Genomic DNA, 21,714 nt, shown 5'->3' with positions numbered 1-21,714 from the left:
TGCTGGCAGGGTATATGCAGGGATGTCAAAATTAAATTAGACAACGTTTCAAGTAGTTTTAATAACATTTAAAAGGAACTCCAGCTATGAGGACGTGTATGCCCTAATAAGCCACACATTTTCTGTTGTACCAAACTATGTTGTTAGAAACACACAAAATATTGCAGTTTTTTTTAATAAATCTATAATATTTAGTGCATTTTTTTGACATACGTAGGGCGCCAATGCACTCTGGGGGCGATCGCGTATATTGGTTGCACTTGGAAGAATAGCTATTGATGCATTTGTTTGTTTACGTGCTCACCGTATTAATAATTAAGTAAAATAATGCATTGTGCTGCTTCACTACAGTTTTATACAATAACACCCTGAGGTTGAAATTTAAAAATTAAACTACTTCAGTGAGTGCCCTATAAGAGTTAACAAGAAGGCTTAAAAACGATCAAATGTGCCAGGCAATAAAATCAAGCTCAGCAGGTTCTGAATGCTTGAAAAGTACAACAAGACGAAAGGAGACAATATCACCAGCAGATGGGGAGCATGTAACATTTTTCAATCTTTGCATCCATTGTCCCTGTCTCAGTGGACCATTGTTGCTGTTGCTGTTTTCTTTTCTCTCTGGATGGAGTTGCAGATTAGAAGCTATAGGCATTTGGTCCCTCCATGATTTTTTTTTATCTCACTCAAAAAAGTGATGTCTGTCAGACCTTTAAAAGGCTAAATGGCACTGAACTTATTTGATACGACTTGCATAAATAGCTGCTTTTGTGATTCACTTTCTTCAAAGCTTCTTTTCATGTGGCGCTTGGTTAAACTCTATCCTCTATTCACGTGCGTCCCAGTGAGGCGGGAGATGAGATGCCTTCATGGGACTGATCTTGAGGGAGGTCCTGCTTTGGATTGAAGCGACTTCCAGCAGGCTTAATTTAACGATTTGCTCTCTAACACATGTGTGTAAATTAAATGTGAATCCAAATTTTCTCATGCGTGTACTTTTGGCATTAATTGAATTGCTGAATAGGAAAAAAAAGAAAAAGGTTTAGACCATCAGAGTTTTGTTTCTTTGACATTCTTTTCCTCATGCACCCACACCTGCACACATGAATTCAGATCTCAAATTGAATTTTTAAACAATGACAATAAATATTATACGAGTATTTTTAAAAATATACTATAATGTAAATTAAACCAAGAACAAAAACATCGATTTTTGTATATTATCAGAATAATAGGACTGCCGTTTTTTGTATTTGTAAATTAGCTGCTTTTCCACTTCCTCCTACCTGTTTATGCACATTGCTTATCACACGGAGGCCATACCGCTGTCTGAGTTTACAGCCTCCAATTGACCTCTGAACGACTCGGGAAGACTTAAACTGATGCATGCTAACCTTGACCTCGACCAGACACTGGAGTGACAGCCGTTTAACAGATGGACTCCTTATCCTGACTTCTTCTAGGAGTAGTTAGCAGCAATTTGCTGCCCACAACCTTCTAAAATGTTCACAGGCTGAAGATTGATTTTATCAGTAGCTCTTGTCACCCACTAGTCTCTTCTGCCAACACTCCCAGTCCCTGCTCACTGTGAAACAAAGCAAATGTCATGTGCACAGCTTGAGAAAATGTGCACACACCCTCTTGACATACTGGTACACAAATAAAAAACCTGCCACAGGAAAAAAAAACATTTACCTTGGATTTAAGTAAGTGACTTTCTCTTAGAGAACAAGAATCATTAAGAAAATTCAATGTTTTATCAATTTGTGTACTAATGCAGATGATCTAGTTTATTCCCCAAGTATTTAATGATTTCATCCAAATCCACTTATTTTTAAATGTATAATTACCCACAATGACACTTGTATTGTACTGATGCTACACAATGTTGGAGGGCTGAGAAAATGGAATTTCTTTCTTTTTGGCTTCTTCTTTGTCTCATTTTTCCAACTAAGCACTGCTTAGTCCGTTTGCAACGTACTAAAGCGACACGTTTGGATTCTGTGATTTACGCCTTTATTACATCTCCCTTGGCCTATGCAAATTAACTTTTTATTAGAACCCCCGCCTCAGCCTTAAACCGGCTACAGACGGTGCAAAGCGCTGCTGCAAGGTTTTTAACAAACACAAACAGGCGTACCCATATCACCCCAGTTCTGGCACAGCTCCATTGACTACATGTGCTTTTTAGGATACATTTTAAGATCTTGTTCTCTGTTTGTAAAGCCTTGAATGCTCTTGCACCGTCTTACCTGTCTGACTTGCTTATGCCCTATGTGCCTGTGCGCTCTCTGAGGTCAGCTGACCGCTAGCTACTTTGTACACATGCGATGCACTACAAAGCAAGAGAGGAGCGGGCCTTCATATGTGGCTCCCGTCCTCTGGAATGCACTGCCCATTACCATCAGTCAGTTGTCATCCATTGCAGCCTTCAAGTCACGTTTAAAGACCCGCTACTATGAGTTGGCTTTTAGTTAGAATATTTATATGATTTGGTTTTTATCATAATGCTCCTTTAGGTTTTCTCATTTCTATTCATTGGTAGAGTTTAATTTTGTTTTACTGGTCTTTGATTTTGTAAAAAACCCACTACTACGAGCTGGCTTTTAGATAGAATCTCCATTTTATTTTATTTTTATCTTAATGCTCTTTTTGGTGTTTTATTTGTATTTATTGATCATGTTTTATTTTTGTTTTATTGGTCTTCGTATGGTTTTGTGGTGAACAGCGCTTTGTTTAAATGTACTGTTACAAACCCTAGGTGGAAATTAGTTGTGGTAGGAGGGTTAACATAATTACTGGTGTGACAAAAGGTGAGTATGAATAAACATGTATTTATTAACAAAGAGTAAACAAAAATACTCAGTCCTTGACTGGAATAATAACTAAACAAATTTACTCTATAATAATTAAATGAAGGCGACGGGGCAGAAATCAAAACACCTGAGGCAAAAGGCCTCAGGGAAGAAAACACGAGGATACTTTTAACAAACTAAAAATGCCGGAGCTAAATAACTAGGAAACAACACATCTTGACGGCTATCTTAACTCCAAATACCAAAACAAAAACTGAGCTCTAAAGCTGAAAACAGAACAGAAATTCAAGCTTTTATTGCAGACAAAAGGATCATGAAACAAAAACGGCTATTAAACAAAAGGATTTAACCAAAAAGAACAACTTGTCTGGAGACCGAATTTATCAAAGTTCTTAATCCTAATACGAAACAGTTTGTTACAAAGATCCAAGGGCCGAGGAGAGAAGAACAGGGTGTGACGCTGTGGTTCTCTCCCTGATATCCCTGTGGTTCTCTCCCTGATGTCTTTTAAGCCATCAGCTCTCATCAGCTGATGGCTTGCAGCTGGGGTGCTGAAGGCAGGCAGAGCTGGAAAGCCAGCCTGAATGGGGACCTGTCCAGGGTCCTGAACCGAGAAGGGAGCAGAGCTGGGCCTTTCAGGAAGCGAGTCCAGCATCCGTAACAGCCCCCTCCTTAAGAAAAAGAAAAAAAAGAAAAAATGTTAAAATCCACCCTAAACAAAATAGATTTCAATTTTTTTCTTTCTTTTTCATAACACAAAATAATGGAATCCATGCTGAAGATGAGAGCTCCTGCTAACTGCCTAGGGGAAACTATCTAACTCATCCCTGGTCTTCATGCGGACTGTTTGAAGGCAGCAAATTAAACAAAAACCTGCGAGAAGGAAAGGTGGCCCATTGACGAGCCCACCTCTCCAAATCCAGGGGCGTTCCCGAGATGGGTGTTTTACCCCCCAACACAACCCTCAACACCACAGCACTACTTAAAACAATAAACAGACTCTCCCTAAAGAGGGGGAGTCTCTGCAGCCTACCAGGGAGACACTCGTGGATTCCAAAGTTTTAGCAACCACGATAAAGTCCATCCGCAAGGACATTATCAGAACCGCTCTTATGGGGGATTTCTATGGGGAATTCCTGAAGAAGCAGGGCCCATCTCATAAGTCTCTGGTTGTGGTTGTACATACGATGGAGGAATATCACAGGGTTATGGTCATCGTGGATGATGGGAGAGGAAGAAGAGCCAACATGAACATGACAATGTTGTAATGACAATGTGAGGGCTAGAGTCTCCTTCTCAATCGTGGAGTAGTTCGCTTGATACTTGTTGAACTTTCTGGAGAACTACCCCACGGGAAGGTCAATCCCATATTGGTCCTCCTGCAGGAGAACACCACCGGCCCCCACAGCGCTAGCATCAACCTCCAACTTAAATGGCTTAGCAAGGTCCGGAGCTGCAAGGAAAGGGGCACAACACATGAGTTTTTTTAACAGCCACAAAAGCCAGCTGACACTCAGGAGTCCAAATGCATTTCTTCATAGTACTAAGTAAATCAGTCAAAGGTTGAGCTACGGTACAAACATTTCTGTAGAGTCCTCTGTAGTAGCCAACCATACCTAGAAATCTTTGAAGTTCCCTTCGTGTCGAAAGAACAGGGAAAGCTGTCATCGCCTGCACTTTATCTTGCAGGACTCTAACTTGACCTTGACCTACCTCCTTCCCCAAATAGGTCACTGTGGCTTTAACAAACTCACATTTCGCAAGGTTCAGAGTAAGTTGGGCTTGTGCTAGTCAGTCAAATACCTCTAGCAGCGTACCAGCGGGCCAGGTGGAAGTGTATACAATTATGTCATCCAAATAGGCACTACAATGAGGAAAATCAGACAACACAGAGTAGATAAGCCTTTGAAACGTGGCCAGGGCATTTCTCCTGCCAAACAGGAGGACAGTGTATTGGAGGAAGTTGTCAGGAGTCACAAAAGCAGAAATGTCAGATGCTCGAGAAGTCAAAGGCACCTGCCGTTAACCTTTTAAAATATCTAACTGAGTAACAAATGTAGCCGCACCCACACTGTCTACACAGTCATCCACCCTGGGTAGAGGAAAAGAGTCAGGAGCAGTTATCGCATTAATTTTACGATAATCTGTGACAAAGCGAAAGGTGCCATCAGGTTTGCTCTCCAAAATGCAGAGAGAACTCCAAGGACTCTTTTATAAATACATCTAGTATGGTATGGTATGGTATTGTGTCTTGTTGCATTTAAAGCTGTCGTGGTGAATATGCAAGCAAGCAAGGTCACGGAAAACTCACCCCTCCCATTGGAGGTTGCTCTGACAAAGGCAGCTATAGATGTTGAAACATGTCAAAAAATATGAAAAACTATATTTTTTTGCACTGTGTATGATGAAGAACCACAAAAAAAAAATCACATGAAAAACATAGAATGAACGTAACAAAGACGTTCAAAGAGACTCACCCCTCCCCTCGGAGATTTTCCCTGAGTTGCTTCTGACGGAACCAGAAACCCACGATGCAGACAATACAAACCAGACAGACAGAAAGAAATAAAATCAAAACGATCTTTTATATAATGCCTCTTAAGATAAAAATCATGAGGCTGTAAACACCAGTCACTGTTTTCTAGGTCCAAGCGACTCTTGTGACTTAAATTGCGGCTTTTCTTTTTGGGACTCTGGTACTTTGTCCGAAAGTTCAAGTGGTAGCAGCCGGCTGTTTCTCCTTTGTTGATTATATATATTATATATTATATATATATATATATATATATATATATATATATATATATATATATATATATATATATATATATATATATATATATATATATATATATATATATATTATTATTATTATTATAGAGCTGGGAGCCTCTCACACCAGTGGTGCTCTGCTGATGGTGTGCACTGAATGTTCCAATAGTTGCTTTCGGTTTGAAATGTTTACTTGGCAGTGGTTTTTAGACAAATGCCAAAGAACCACTTTATATATATTTTTTATATATTTTATTTATTTTTATTAATGTTTAATTGTTTTTTTAAACTCCACAATATATTCTATGTTAGAATGTTGTTGAAATGTGCAAATTATTTTTTAAACTAATTTGTCTTCTAAGTTTGCTATTATAGCTTCAAATGTGTCATATCTGCAAAATAAATAATTATGAAAGTGTTTCTTTAGGTTTTTAGCAGAGCAAGGTAATCACATTACCACCACCATACTTGGTTACTACAATGATTTCTTAAGTTTTTTTTCCTGAAATGCGGTGTTACTTTTACTCCTGATGTAACAACACACACACACACACACACACACACACACACACACACACACACACACACACACACACACACACACACACACACACACACACACACACACACCTTGTTATTTTTGTCTAATGCTGGCATTTGATTATCTAAACTAATTCGAAAAAAATTCAAATAAAAACTATTTTTAATCAGCACTTAAACTGAACTTAAATGCAATTTCAAAGTAGATGACCAAATAAACCATGTAAAATATTACAAGTTCAATAGATTTAAAAAAAGCTGATGTCACTCTAGATGTGATTAAGGGGAATTCCAGTAGCTCTACGCCTCCATAAAGTTAATCTAAAGCTGCACGACAAACACAATGCCTGGAAGTAGTGATACATTATCCCTGTTATGCTTCAGTGACACAGCACTCTCCTAGCAGATATCATTTTGACTCAGTGAGGCATCACCAATAATGGCCTCAGTCAAAAATAAGGAAAGATGTGCAATTATAAGTAGTGAAGCTACATGTTTGCAGAAAGAAGCTCAGAAGAAGCATGTGCTGAGAGTGCAAAAACCCTAACAAGTACGGAATTCTGTAGCTTGCTTTTGTCATACTTGTGTCAGTCATCCTCCCCATCAGGAGGAGCCAGTTGAGGTGGCTCGGGCATCAAGTTAGGATGCCTTCTGGATGCCTCCCTGGTGAGGCTTTCCGGGCATGTCCAGCTGGGATAAGGCCTAAAGGAATACCCAGGACACGCTAGAGGCACTATGTCTCGTGGCTGGCCAGGGATCACCTTAGGATTCCCCCGGAGGAGCTGACTCAAGTGGCTGGGGAGAGGGAAGTCTGGGCATCTCTGCTTAGGATACTGCCCCCGTGACCCGATCCCAGATAAGCGGCTGAAAATGGATGGATGGGTGCTAGTCTACACAACACCTACTATAATCACAACTGAGTTTACCCCTGAGCAAAAACAAACTTCATGGACATTTTAATGAACATTTTATTGAACATTGCATTCTAACTTTAAAGAGTAATATGTCATATATGATTTTTGTTTTCTTTATTGCTACGGTTTGTCAAAACAAGCTACATTATAAAATGCTTAAGAGTTGCCCAAACTTGTATTTTATTTTATTTTTTTGTATTATCATAGCAAATAAGTGACACATTGGCTCCTAAAAACTGTATAAGCAATAGAGTAATAGAAATTTTGGTTTGATGTGTATTTTCTTCCTCGCGACCAAGCTCAGCCTGAAGTTAGTCATTAAAACTGAGATCTCATGCCTGAAATGTATAAAACACATTTGTGAGTAGTAGAGGAGCTCAACATGTCAGGACTTGTTCTGTGGAAACGAGTTTGGTTTGGTATCTTAAAAGTTTGAAAGCATTTTAATTGGCACATGGGATCATCCTCCGTGTACTACCAGGGGCTTTTGTTGGTCCATAACAATGTTTAAGTTGGCAGTATGTGTCAAAGTGCCACGATTTTTTTATTTTATTTTTTCACTTTTTTGTTCCACAAATTTCAAAGACCCAGATTTGAATGATTTTCAAAACATTTACGTTTAGCAGCAGATCCAAAGCAGCTCCGGGCTCAAGGGCAATATGTTGCATCACGTTTTCGCACCACAAAAAAAGCTGGGCTATGTTAATGTTGAACAAAAACTAAGTATTCCATCCTTCTTTCATGCAGTATGGCTGCAGAGATGGGTGTGCGAGTGTGATGGATCCCCACCACCACCCACCCACACACACACACACTCCCCTCCTTGATTCCTGAAAGGTTTCTGCCTTATATTTAAAGCTGTTGCAAGATTGCTGGCATTATCGAGACGTGACCTGATTTGATTTATATCTCATTAATCTCTCCTGCACTCTCTTTCTTTCCATCTCTCTGCAAAACATGCAAACCTTCCTCTGCCATAAATTTCTCATGCTTCACCATTCGTTATCATCCTCCCTCTCTCCATGCAGCCCAGAGGAGAGAGAGAGAGAGAGAGAGAGAGAGAGAGAGAGAGAGAGAGAGAGAGAGAGAGAGAGAGAGAGAGAGAGAGAGAGAGAGCTTCCTCCACTCACTGTTTGCTGAAAAGTTCATAATCAGCAAGCGCTTATTAAGACTCAAGTGCATCTACAATCAGTCTGTCCACCTTATGAATGAAGCCATGAATGTGTTTCTGCAGATTTTGAGCATGGCATGTTTGTTGACTATATAGGAGGAGAAAATCTTATTTTCCCAACCATTAACTCTGTGCTGCTGCTAAATAATTTAACCGTTTCAGACTGAATTATAATGCAATAATATAATCTAGACCCCAGATTTAAAGCTTTTATGAAACAGTCTGAGAGTAGAGAATAAGCTACAATAGAACTTCCATGCACTAAGTAATAGGAATAGAACCAATTTTAGACATTAAATGGTGTATTTATGTTTATATTGGTTTGTTGAATCGTTTAAACCAGGGATTCCCAAAGCGTGGAGCTGCCGCTAGGGGGTGCGCGAGATGAAAAGTGTAATGGCTGCGGAGCTCAGAGAAGTCTGTCACACGTCACAATTAGCGTAGCCAGAAACTCATTTGTGGGTGGGCCTAAGACAAAAGTAAGTGGGCACAATAAATGTAATTGAAAACAAGTATATTTTTGCGTGGGGGTGTGTCCTCCACATGTGCCCTAGCTTCATAATAATAATGTGCTCCGAGCTTCAGCACTCTGGCCTGCGCACGCCGATATGTTCCGTATTTGGTCATTTTTAACGATGTTGGAGGAATCTGAAGGTGGTGAGTCATTCTGGCAGATTGTAATTAACACCTGTCTCATGCAGGTGTTCTGACATTGCAAACCTCACACAGAACATTGTGGATGTAACAAAATAAATCAAGAAACGATTCCCATTCAGGCTATTAACAGCGCGCTGATGATCTGAAGTTCAGAGTGCGTCGGTCAGAGGTCAGACGCGTTCCAGTGGAACCACGGCTCACGGGTGCACAAGTGAGCACATCTGGGCTGGGCAGAAGTCATTTTACAACATTGGTTTAAATAGCGCCAATAACGAGACGCGGTGACTTGAGCGGCTCATGGAGCTGTGCCGCGCGCACGAACGCACACACACACACACACACACACACACACACACACACACACACACACACACACACACACACACACACACACACACACACACACACACACACACACACACACACACACACACACAGATTCAATAAGCGCACACGCAGCGCAAACTCCAGCGCGCCATCAGAGTGAAGGCAGAAATGAGCGCTGCCTCCTCCGTGATAAAAACTTTTAAGAGGTTTTATAACATTTTTCATTCTAGGTTAAATTAAGATATTAGCTTCTATTTTGGGATGACGTATTAAACGTCGGGTCCGCTCCAGCCAGTGACTCCGAACCTGACTCTAACTCATGTTACTGCAGCATTTGTTATTCCAGTCCGCGTGGCAGCGGATCACAGATTCAGCCACACCATAAAAGAGCAATATGTAGGTCTGAGGCAAAAGTGAACCTCATGGCTATATCTTTTCCATCTTTCCCCTATAGACATTTGATCACGCACAAGTAGGTGATCAGCTCAGGTTTACGCAGAGCAGAAGGAAGGAGAGCGCTCTGGCCGCACAGGTTAAACGTTCCTACTTTAAGAAAACCGTTAAATTGCATTTTTATGTGCTACCTGGGCACTCTAAATATTTATTTAAAATTAAAGCAAAGGAAATTGTAATGGTATCGAATGTTTATTAATTACTATTTAAAAAATGAAAGTGATGGGGAAAAAGGTCGATCATATTTTTTAACCCATTCTGTTTAGCTTGACGTCTGATATATATATATATATATATATATATATATATATATATATATATATGTATGTATGTATATATATTTATATATATATATATATATATATATATATATATATATATATATATATATATATATATATATATATATATATATATCCATGCCCTGATGTGGGGGCTGGGGGGTGCGTCAACATGGTCGGGACATAGAAGGGGGTGCGCGGCTAAATAAGTTTGGGAACCACTGGTTTAAACAATGGGTCTTGAAGGTTAATGGTTTTCTTGTTGGTTGTGTTGTGTTGGTACCAGTTTCTCAGAGATGATTTGTGCAGAATAAAATGAAAAGGATGCTTGGCTAAAGTTACAAGCATACTGACCACATTACCCCAAGGACTAGTGTGGAGTGTTGACTTATAATCAGCATATTTGTAAAAAGCTTTGTTGCCATGGTATCACCTTCTATGTTTAGCTGCACTTAAAAAAATATTACTTAGGTCTAGGGAGAAATATTTTCATTTCCCATATTTTTATTACAATTTATCTTTTGACCAATGAACGATTTTGCCTTTTGGGCTTGGATTAATTACTTGTGTGTACTGAATATCACTTCCCTTTATAGAAACATCATTAAATTAGATCTTTGAGTATATTGTTTGGTTTTAGACCATCTGGTACTTTAGCTTAATATTTTAATAATAACACAAATATGTATGAAAATATTTAAGATTCTTACATGCACAAAGTGAAAGTGAGCCATTGTGTTCTGACAAATCTACAGACTTCTTCTTCTTCTTCTTCTTCTTATTATTATTATTATTATTATTATTATTATTATTATTATTATTATTATTATTATTAGTGAAATTACAAGGAGACTAAATTTATGGGATTATAAACATAATCTGTCTGTCACGGTCTGTCGTGGTGAAGAGAGATCTGAGCCAGAAGGCGAAGCTCTCGATTTACCGGTCGATCTACCTTCCTGCCCTCGCCTATGGTCACGAGCTTTGGGTAGTGGCCAAAAGGACAAGATGGGTGAGAAGCTCGGTCATACGGGAGGGGCTTAAAATAGATCCGCTGCTCCTCCACATCAAGAGGAGCCAGTTGAGTTGGCTCGGGCATCTGGTTAGGATGCCTTCCTGGTGAGGTTGTCTGGGCACTTCCAACCGAGAGGAGGCCTGAAGAAAGACCCAGGACACCCTGGAGGGACTATGTCTCTCTGATGGCCAGGAAAGAACTTTGGATTCCCCCGGAGAAGCTGGCCCAAGTGGCTGGGGAGAGGGAAGTTTGGGCCTCTCTGCTTAGGCTTCTGCCTCCACTGACTGACCACAGATAAACAAATGATAACAGATGGATGTCTGTAAAGAAGGCAAATTAATCTATATTTAACCTCAACCAACTTGGGGCGCTATAATATGCAAGTAAAGAGCAGCTGTGGCTCTGTGGTAGATCAGTTAGTCACTGGTTTGAATCTGGATGTGTCAAAGTGTGCCTCAGTAAAAAAAAAAAAAAAAAAAAAAAAAAAGAAGAAAAAATCAAAACATCATAAGCTCATGGATGTGTGAAATCATGCAATGTTGGAAATCTCTTGAGAGTTTTTGTGAATGAATGAAAGAGGCATGCTCTGCAAAGCATCCAACATACTGTAATCTGAGGTAGTCTGTTCTGTTTTGATGGTCACCATTTTTACTTTACTTGTATGGTTGTCTTTAACATGAACTGAATCTATTTATTAAGCCTTGATAAACTAAAGATGTTTAATAAAACATTATACTGAATATGTTCTAGTTTGTTTCAGTGAGTGCCACTTAATTGCGTAAAGCTAAACAATAGTTTCAATTTTGAAGATTTCACACTCCTTTTGCTCATCTGGGCCATTCCTTAGTTCTTTGTACAAGAGAAAGAGGCAGCTTGCAGTTTTTAGTCTTTTTCAAAAGTAGAAAAATACATTATTTTCCTAATCTAAGTCTTAGATCTCATTTCGTCTACTTCCATCACTGCACAGTGTGCATCCAGTTTGGCTTTTCTCACCATCAGCCTGCTGACATATTGTTTTGCTTTTCAAATCAATTTCACATTTTCTGCTGTTATAATTTTTATAAAGTTTTGCATTTATTAGTTAATTTCTTTTTGATGTTTGATATATTTATGTGTAAATGGAAACAATGAGGTTTGCTAGAGGAGTTGTTTACAAATGATAACTGCAGTTTATTTTGGTGGTCTTATTAATACCTAAATTTAGCTTTAGCTGGATAAAATAAAAACTCACGATAATTAGCAGTTTTAACATCATTATGAGAAAACAAAAAACATGCTAAATGAACCGTGTACAGTTAGTGTATGATTACGAATTATTAATTACAAATCTATAAACAACATTATCCTTTGCACATTTGACTGTGAAAACACCTAAACACCCCTTTTTTAATACACCAGCCAACAATTTGGCTGCTTTGGAGTCAGTTTCCGTCCTTACGTTAATAAGTAGTTAAATGGAAAACTTGTGGTTGCAGATTTGGCTGCATGTTGTACAAAACGTACTGAAGCACAAAATGCTGCAACACAGTTCCTGAGGGTTTGTCTGTCATGCTAACAATACCAGCAGGATTTCAAAATAGCATTATTTATGATCTGCGCTTGTGTTTGCAGCCTACTGTAAGATATGTGAAGTAAACGCGTTAGAATTTCTGAAGGCGAACTGGTTCTAACCATGCTGAAGAACCCAGATAATGCAGCATAGGTACCCGACTGCATCTGCATAGAAATGGCTCATTGGAGCTGTTGACTTCCGGAAGTGAAGTCTATGAAAGTGGTGTTCTAATAATAGCATTGCCATAAAGTTACATTTGTAACACCATTAAACAGTAAAGTAAGCATGTAAGTAAATGTTATTTATGTAGCACTTATCACAGACATGGAATCACAAAGTGCTTCACATTCATCAAAACAAAATAAAACAAAATCATAAAATCATAAATAGATTAATATCATAAAATCAAAATGTTCTCAAAACAGAATCTGATTAAATCAGAAAAAATAAAGTCATAAAATCATTACATTTCAGTACAGCGTGTACCAAATGAGCTGTGCTGAAGCATTGTTGTAGTTGTCTATTCCTTTCGCCATTGTGCATATCCTTTTTACGTTGTCTGCTTCAGTCTCGCAAGCGTTTTTTATTTTTTTATTTGTATTGCCATAAGCTAACTGGAAGAATGCCGAGGAGAACAAACTTCATTTGAGGATGTGGTGTTCTAACATACTAGGATAAAGGCTCCCAGTTTATTACTTAGATCAACCTAAATCGAATTCGATGCTCATGTGAGCGAACTGAATGAGAAGCATGCGCTTCATATCCGAGTCTCCAGTAAGTGCCCGCTTTTGTTTAATGTCACTTAGGAATGACACCACAGGCCTTTTCACAGCTCTTTAGCGGATCTTGCCCATGTCCTTGCCTACGCCTGTGTTCCTCAGAAGGCTGTGTAAACACAAACCGGCCTCATACACACACACACACACACACACACACACACACACACATATATATATATATATATATATATATATATATATATATATATATATATACATATATATATATATATATATATAGATATACATATACATATATATATATATACATATATATATATATATATATATATATATAGATATATGTTTATGTATTTAGCAGACACTTTTGTCCAAAGTGACTTACAAGTGAATATATATATATATATATATATATATATATATATATATATATATATATATATATATATATATATATATATCTTTTCAGGATTGACAAGGATTCAGTTGGCCAGACTCCAGCAATTTCCATAAAAATGGGGTCACTAATGGACAAGGCCTGATCTCCTTTTGTCAAAAACTGTGACATGGGAACAGTTAGCTGGGTGCTCAGTCTATCAGTGGGGTGCATACCATGTCAGTAAGGTCTGTGATAAATTTACAGGCAAGGCCGTTTTATGCTTTAAAGGTGAGGAGTGAGATTTTAAAATCAATACAGAATCTAACAGGGAGCCAGAGAGGAGAAGCAAGTAAGAGAGAAATGTTTTGGTTCCTTTTGAGTCTCAGTAATGAGGCTCGCTGCAGAGTTATAAGGAGAAAAACAATGAAAATATACAAGCAATGCAAACAATTTCTTAAAATATCATAACCTCATAGGTTCCCCTTGCTTCCGAGTTTATAATTGTACATGGCGGGAAATACTAAAATGGTTCCAGCTTTATACAATTTTTATTGGAGAACAATGTTAGAGCTGAACAGTTAACAGACCCTTGTAAACCCGTGTGTGCCTGTGCAAATAAACAAAATCATTTTTATTTTATAACAAAAGCAAAAGTTCTACGGTAAAGTGAGTGCTATTAGGAGAACTCTACCAATGCATCAGCATGGGAAACACCATGATATCCATAACAAACACATAATACTAACTACCACAACATGCACTAACTAATTTAGATGTCTTGTGTCAGTGATAAATTACTAGTAAGCACAACTGACCATAAACACTAAGTCAATAATTATGTGTGTTAAACATGCTTTTATCCAAATTGCTCTTTGTTTGCTAAGCCTGGATCCAACTGAATAGAAACTGAAAGAAATATAATATTCAACAGTCTGAAAATTCTCACATGGAAGTCTGAAAATTAAAAGTCTGAGTGGGAGGCAGCGTGAAAACACGACTTTCATGTTTTTTGTAGTTAAACAATGAACTACACCATTTTAAACTATTTTCCACTGAGCTGCAGCTTATCAAAAAGTGAAAAAATGAAGAGTTTGTGTAATAAAAATATCCAACAGTCTCCTAATTTAGTAGTAAGAAAATGATTTAGAATTATTACCTTGCACACAAAAAAGAAAAGATAAACAGAACATGATTTAGAATCCACTTAACATGCACTGACATTTTCTTTTTGTAAAACAATTTATTTTTTGTTGTTTTTCATCTCGGAAACTGAATAGCTGCTCCTTTAACCACTCTTAGGGAATGGTAACATTTGGGGTTATCAAAAGGAAAGTAGGAAACGATTACACAATAAAGTTTTTCAATGTCTAAAACGGTTAAAGGGATACAGTTCTGGCTTGCTTTTATCACCTTCAATGTCCGTTAGTGAAATCTAAAATGATACTCGACCTCGTTGTGCGTTCATCTTTTTAACACCTTAATCTAAATGCGGAAATGTCTCCTACCCTTTCATTAGTTTCTACAAGAGTGATTCAATACTAAATCAGACAAATCAGCTGTGTTTGCAATCTAAAACATGCTGGAAGCACACTCCACAGCTAGCATGTCAGATCCACGTTACTAAGTCTAACAGGGGGCAACCCGCCACTCTGAAGTTGCAAATGTGATATTCTGGCCACTGAGGGCAGCGGGAGTCTGAGTGACATTTCATTAACCCTGCAAAGGGTCAATTTAGCACACACTGGCTCAAGAAAATGATTTATTAACCCTTTCATGCATGAATTATGAAATCTTCAACCATGATTTTCTTTAACATTTTTTTTCATTCGTCTTTAGGTGTGAATGAAACAAATTTCAACAAATAGTTTTTGTAAAATTTTATAATTTACAAATAATTTATTACATGTCCACTTCAGTGGGCAGTGTGCATTCTGAGAATGAAATATGTTGGCTTGGCTTACTGAAGTCCAAATGGAGGGGCTCAAATGCAATAAAGTCTTCAACAGCTGTGCTTAATAGCAAAAACAAATAAATAACAATTTTGAGTACCTGTCCACTGTAGTGACCTTTATGCATCAAAGGGTTAATACGACATTTTTTGCTGTAAAATTTACCCAGTATGTCATATTTTTATGAAGGTATCAGACATCCATTAAACTTGGACTTTATTACTGTTTCTAATGGAAGTTTTTCTTTTTTCTCTCTTTTCTTTCCAGTGGCCACAAATCCTCTTTAAGCAGAGTGAAAGACAAGTCAATGAATTATGAATGTTCAACAAGATGACCTCCTCTCAGCAGCAGCAGATGATGCGAGGTCCTAGGTGGAACCGGGCCTTTTCCGACCCTTTATTTGTACTGCTCCTTGCCCTGCAGCTGCTGGTGGTGGCAGGACTTGTGCGTGCTCAGACGTGCCCGTCTGTTTGTTCTTGCAGCAACCAGTTCAGTAAAGTCATCTGCACCCGCAGAGGCTTGCGAGAAGTCCCTGATGGCATCTCTACCAACACACGCTACCTGAATCTGCAAGAAAACCTCATTCAGGTCATTAAGGTGGACAGCTTCAAGCACCTAAGACATTTGGAGATCCTTCAACTGAGCAAAAACCACATACGCAAAATTGAGCTTGGGGCCTTTAATGGCTTGGCCAGCCTCAATACCTTGGAGCTTTTTGATAATCGACTCACCACCATCCCAAATGGAGCTTTTGACTACCTATCCAAACTGAAGGAGCTTTGGCTTAGAAATAACCCAGTAGAGAGCATTCCTTCTTATGCTTTCAACAGAGTTCCCTCCTTAAGAAGGTTGGACCTTGGTGAGCTCAAACGACTCTCCTACATATCAGAAGGAGCCTTTGAAGGATTGAGCAACCTTCGCTACTTAAACTTGGGAATGTGCAATCTGAAAGAAATTCCCAACCTTACACCTTTGGTAAAGCTAGATGAACTGGAGATGTCTGGAAACCAGTTATCTATTATTCGACCTGGTTCTTTTAAAGGGCTTATCCACTTGCAAAAACTATGGATGATGCATGCTCAGATACAGACCATAGAAAGGAACTCATTTGATGACCTCCAGTCCCTCGTGGAGCTTAATCTAGCCCACAATAACCTAACCCTTTTACCCCATGATCTTTTCACTCCTTTACATCACCTGGAGAGGGTGCACTTGCACCACAACCCATGGAATTGCAACTGTGACATCCTCTGGCTAAGCTGGTGGCTAAAGGAGATGGTACCAGCAAACACCAGCTGCTGTGCCCGATGCAGCTCACCTGCTCTTTATAAAGGACGATACATTGGTGAGCTGGACCAGAATTACTTTCACTGTTATGCTCCTGTTATTGTGGAGCCCCCTACAGACCTAAATGTGACAGAGGGAAGTGCTGCAGAGCTGAAATGCAGAGCCAGCTCTTTGACCTCTGTAAGTTGGATTACGCCTAATGGTTCCATTATGACACACGGTGCATACAAGGTCAGAATCTCTGTGCTGAATGATGGTACACTGAATTTTACTAATGTTACCATGCAGGACACAGGCACTTATACATGCATGGTCAGTAATTCTGCAGGCAACACTACAGCATCCGCAACACTCAATGTGTCCTCGACGGAGAACAGCAGTTTCAGCTACTTCACCACAGTGACGGTAGAGACGATAGAAACACCGCATCACGAAGGCTTCACCACTACCCTTCAACAGAAAGTGGGCCCCACACCCTCTGTTGGAATGTGGGAGATTCTTTCATCCACCTCAACAACAACCACTACGGTTCGAACCCCACTCTCTACTCGTGCCACCGAGAAGACCTACACAATCCCCGTAACGGAGAGCTCACTGAACGGCTTGGATGAGGTGATGAAAACAACCAAGATCATAATTGGTTGCTTTGTTGCCATCACACTCATGGCAGCCGTAATGCTGATCATTTTCTACAAGATGCGCAAACAACACCACCAGCAGAACCACCACGCACCCACGCGTGCCATCGAGATCATCAATGTGGATGAGGACTGTGTGACTGGGGGCCCAGGAATGGAGGGGCACCTGACTCTGCCACCTCTGGAGCATGAGCACCTCAACCACTACAACACCTACAAGACTGCTTACAACCATGCCTCTACCATCAATTCCATACACAGCTCAGCGCACGAACCTTTGTTAATTCGAGCGACCTCAAAAGACAATGTACAAGAGACCCAAATCTAATTCTTTTGTCTGATGTTGGCATTACACAGTGGCATTACTGACAGGACAGTGCCGACAGTTAGTCACGAAGACTGTAGCGCAAACATGAAGAAACAAACTTGTGTTTGGCAAATCACTGGCTGGCGATGTTAATTCAAAGACTTTTGGAATTAGAATATGTCTACTGTTTCAAAAAGTGTCTTTACAAAACAGAAGTTATTTATTTAAGAAAAAAATATTGTCGTTGAATCAAGAAAAAAATAATTCTGAAATTATTTTTAAATCACTTAATTCATGTGTTATGTTTTCTTATCATGTCACACATGGGTTTACATATCTGTTAAAAATATATAATTCCTTTCAGGTTGTTCTTTTGGTAGAACTGCAGAATTTGGATCAGAGTGCGTTACCTAATTTTCCTCCATCTATCAAGGAAATTTAGAGCGCATTAGGGATTTTCTCCAGCTGTGGGTGAAGTGATTGAAATCTTTTGTGACCATCTGGAACATAGCTGAATTAAACACTTGACAGAATGAAAGTGTCGCTGATGAAATCTGACCATTATTCACTGTTTAATTATAACTGTCACATACATTAGGCGCCTGATCTGTCATCAGTAGTCCAATGGATCTTGGATAAAGGGAAATGGCTCCTTCTTTTGACATATAAGCTCCTAATTATTGATTTTTTTCTTATAACAAAATCTTGTGATCTTTTTCTTTTTATCCAATATGCTTATGTTAAATATAATTTGAATGGAAGTATGAACAATGTCTTGATGCAAGTGGTTTCTCAATAGTTTTGGGGTTTAATTTTGTTTATTCCTATTACATAACCATTGGTTAAATTAGGAATTACAGAGATTCTGAAATTCAAAAGTTGCCTTTTTAAAGTGTAAAAAATAAATTTAATCATGATCAAAGTCTCTCTTTATATTAGTGACTTTAAAGAGCTCTTTCACTGAGAAACCAGTTTACACATCATGTTTTTAAATGATCAGTCATTCAGAGCTTGGCATGCAGGCTAAACATGAAAATAGTCTGCTACAAATATCTCCTGCATTAGCTTCTGGATGAAAATAGACGGTTAAACTGTAGGATTTGAAGGCCTGACAGAACTACGTCACACTGTCACGTAACATTCAGACGTACCCATCTTGACTCATGATGGGGAAGGCTGCCGTTGGTTCCTTCTGGTTCTAGGAAATAGCAGAGAACGTATCGGCTAGTAGAAGCTAACCGCTAACATTAGCAACTCCACAACACAGCATCCATCAGGCTTTTTATTTGTGGAGGTAAAACACCAACATTACAGAGCAATCAGAGTCAGTGGTAGAGTTGCGTTGCTGTTAACCAATCTGAGGCGAGATTTCCAAACTCCAAGTCCTGCCGTGTGAAGCTACTTTCTCTTCCGGCTGAATTCTTCATGGTGAAACAGGCACATCTGAGCTGTATTTCCTAGAGTACACCTTACAAGGCATATGTTCCTGCTATAGACCCTGCAACTGTAATAACATATGAGTGAAGGACCTCTCTAAAATTTGGCAAGTTTTACCCAGTTCCACAGTGCACTGTTGCACATTTCAGTATGTTGGGACCTGTCCCTTCTACAGGTCTGCGAGAAGACACTGTCATAATCAGAACTGAAGAACGAGTGTAAAGTCTTAATACAGCTGTCTATGCACATTGCTTGTCATTAATATGCTACATTTCCACATGGGGATGTTAGGCAGCCCCAGATTCACACCCTGCCCCAGCCAGCCGTAGCACTTGGCCCTGAGTGGCAAGACTTATGCTACAAGAGGCTTTACAAGCAGCCTCAATGTGTGGGATCAGGCATCAACCAGATGTTTGAGTTGCACCTGCTTCCCTTCCTCTCCCCTAGTTGACAACACAATTTACATTTTAATTGATGTGCCCATGGGCTTTGGATAGACTAAGCTCTGTGGGCGGCCATATCGTAGAAACCATTTCAAGGTCCCTAACTGTGCAAAATGGTGCCAAGCACCATAAAGGCAGTGGTTAGGCAGGCATTTGGCAGATGGTTCTTGGTTTACTTTTAGGAAGTGATTATTATTATTATTATTATTTCTGTTTGATCTCAAAAGTAAAATTTCTATTGAGGCCAGGTTACTATCATAGCATATCCCACCAGTATGACATCTGGCCCATTAATCAAAATATTTTAATGGTTAAATTTTAACATTTATTTCAGATTTCATCAAATCTGTGGGAAACTCATTTTTTCTTGCCAGTGAGTTTACACATTTTTTAATCAATGACAATTATTATCAATATTGAAAGAAATACATATTTCTTTTTATAGATTTTACTAAATTAAGAGCAACATTAAAAGTTTTCAGCAAGTCTGACAAGTCTCGTCTAATGTAGCAATTACATTTTATTACTTAAGTTCACAAGTCATTTTGTCTCAAAACGTGTGTCCTCTATATACAGATTTTATTATTTGTTTAAATATTTACCAAAAGTTAATTATGAAAGATAAATATGGTGAACAAAATTTAGCCCATCAGATGACAAATTAGAATTAGACATTACTTTGATCTAATTCTAGATGAATAAATTGAAAAATAAAAACCGTCAGTGCATTTTACAAAGATATAAAATCTGCTTTTAAAATGATTATACTTGGTAATCTTCAAAAGATTTGATATGATGTGCAAAAAACACCCCTTTTTCATTTTAAATGAGGATAAAATGCAATATTTATAAGCAATGAGGTCCGTGTTATTTATAAATTCAATTGTATTTTTTAATTTTCTAGATCAAAACAGCAGAACATTTCAATGGAAGCTCCAGAACCTTTCCAGACACTAAAGCAGATGGCTACAGAACCCTCAGCATGGAGATCTGTCCAGAAAAGTTTATTTATTCTCTAAATCACTGAAATGGGATACATGCAAATTAAAGGGATTACTGATTTAAATAAGGTCCTTTGGTATTTTGAATCCAGACTAATTAAACACATAGAGATCTGTTATGGATTACCTCATCCCGCCCCCACCCCCCCACCCCACCCAACACCTGGACTCTGGTCATCCATCAATGCTACTTTTTGTGGAGTCTGGCACATTTGTAAACCAGAAGTGAGCCTGAGTGTGAGTCATTGTTCAGTGTTTAAGTTCCTGGGTGTGAAACACACATTTTGTATCCCCGTTTCCTTTTTCTAATTTAGTTTGGAATTAAAATTGTCGTTGGTCAATTTGTTGCATTTTGACAAACTGTCTCATGTATGTAAGATAACTAAATATTTTAAGTCAGTATTCCTTTATTCCCACTATTTTAATTTATTTTGTCTGAGAGGGAATGCTGTTCTAGTGGTAGATTTCTATAAAAAAAACACATTTTGAGAATACAATAAAGTAAAAAATAATTGTTGTTTTTTTATTATTATTCTGATTTTACATGTGCCAACAACCTGTTTGAAAAGTGAAAATAGCGAAACATGATGTAACAGAGTAAGGGATTGATTTTCATGTAAGCATTTTTCATGACCTTTAAAAGATATGAAGATTGATTATAGAGACCAGAGTTTGTAGTTCATACACAAAATACGGTAAATAAACTATTGTTGTTTTTTTGTATTGTCTGATTCTTGTTTCCAACCTGTGCAACAGCATATTCACACTGAAAAAAAAAGAACTGTCAGCATGAGCAGCGGAGTTTACTGACTGACAAAGTTCAGAAAAATGGATCAAATCAGAAGCAAATGGAATTATACTTTTATTCAGCAATGAAATAATAAACAGTGTTGGGGTTATTAGGAGCGAACAATTCGTAAGCGTTAACTTACTTTTGGATTCTTCAATAAATTCTGTAAATATGTAAATATTTACTGATTTATTAATTAATTAAGATATTCTTAGATATACGGGGCACCATTCCCTTTTTTCCGGGGA

The 21,714-nt window shown here is 38.4% G+C and overlaps 1 protein-coding gene across 2 annotated transcripts in view; it reads left to right on the top strand.

Moving 5' to 3' along the window:
- The window catches only part of lrrc4ca (leucine rich repeat containing 4C, genome duplicate a), a 236,114-nt gene extending 214,717 nt beyond the window's left edge, over positions 1–21,397 (top strand). For both annotated transcript variants that reach the window (XM_054733213.2, XM_015964818.3), the window contains exon 3: positions 15,831–21,397. In XM_054733213.2, the coding sequence (XP_054589188.1) occupies positions 15,882–17,816 (1,935 nt within the window). In that variant the 5' untranslated portion in view covers positions 15,831–15,881 and the 3' untranslated portion in view covers positions 17,817–21,397. The remainder of the gene's footprint in view (positions 1–15,830) is intronic.
- The last annotated feature ends 317 nt before the right edge of the window (positions 21,398–21,714 follow it).

Source organism: Nothobranchius furzeri, chromosome 4, assembly GCF_043380555.1.
Source record: "Nothobranchius furzeri strain GRZ-AD chromosome 4, NfurGRZ-RIMD1, whole genome shotgun sequence".
NCBI classification, from domain to species: Eukaryota; Metazoa; Chordata; class Actinopteri; order Cyprinodontiformes; family Nothobranchiidae; genus Nothobranchius; species Nothobranchius furzeri.
The sequence above is the reverse complement of the archived record's forward strand: the minus strand, read 5'-3'. Positions and strand labels throughout refer to the sequence as shown.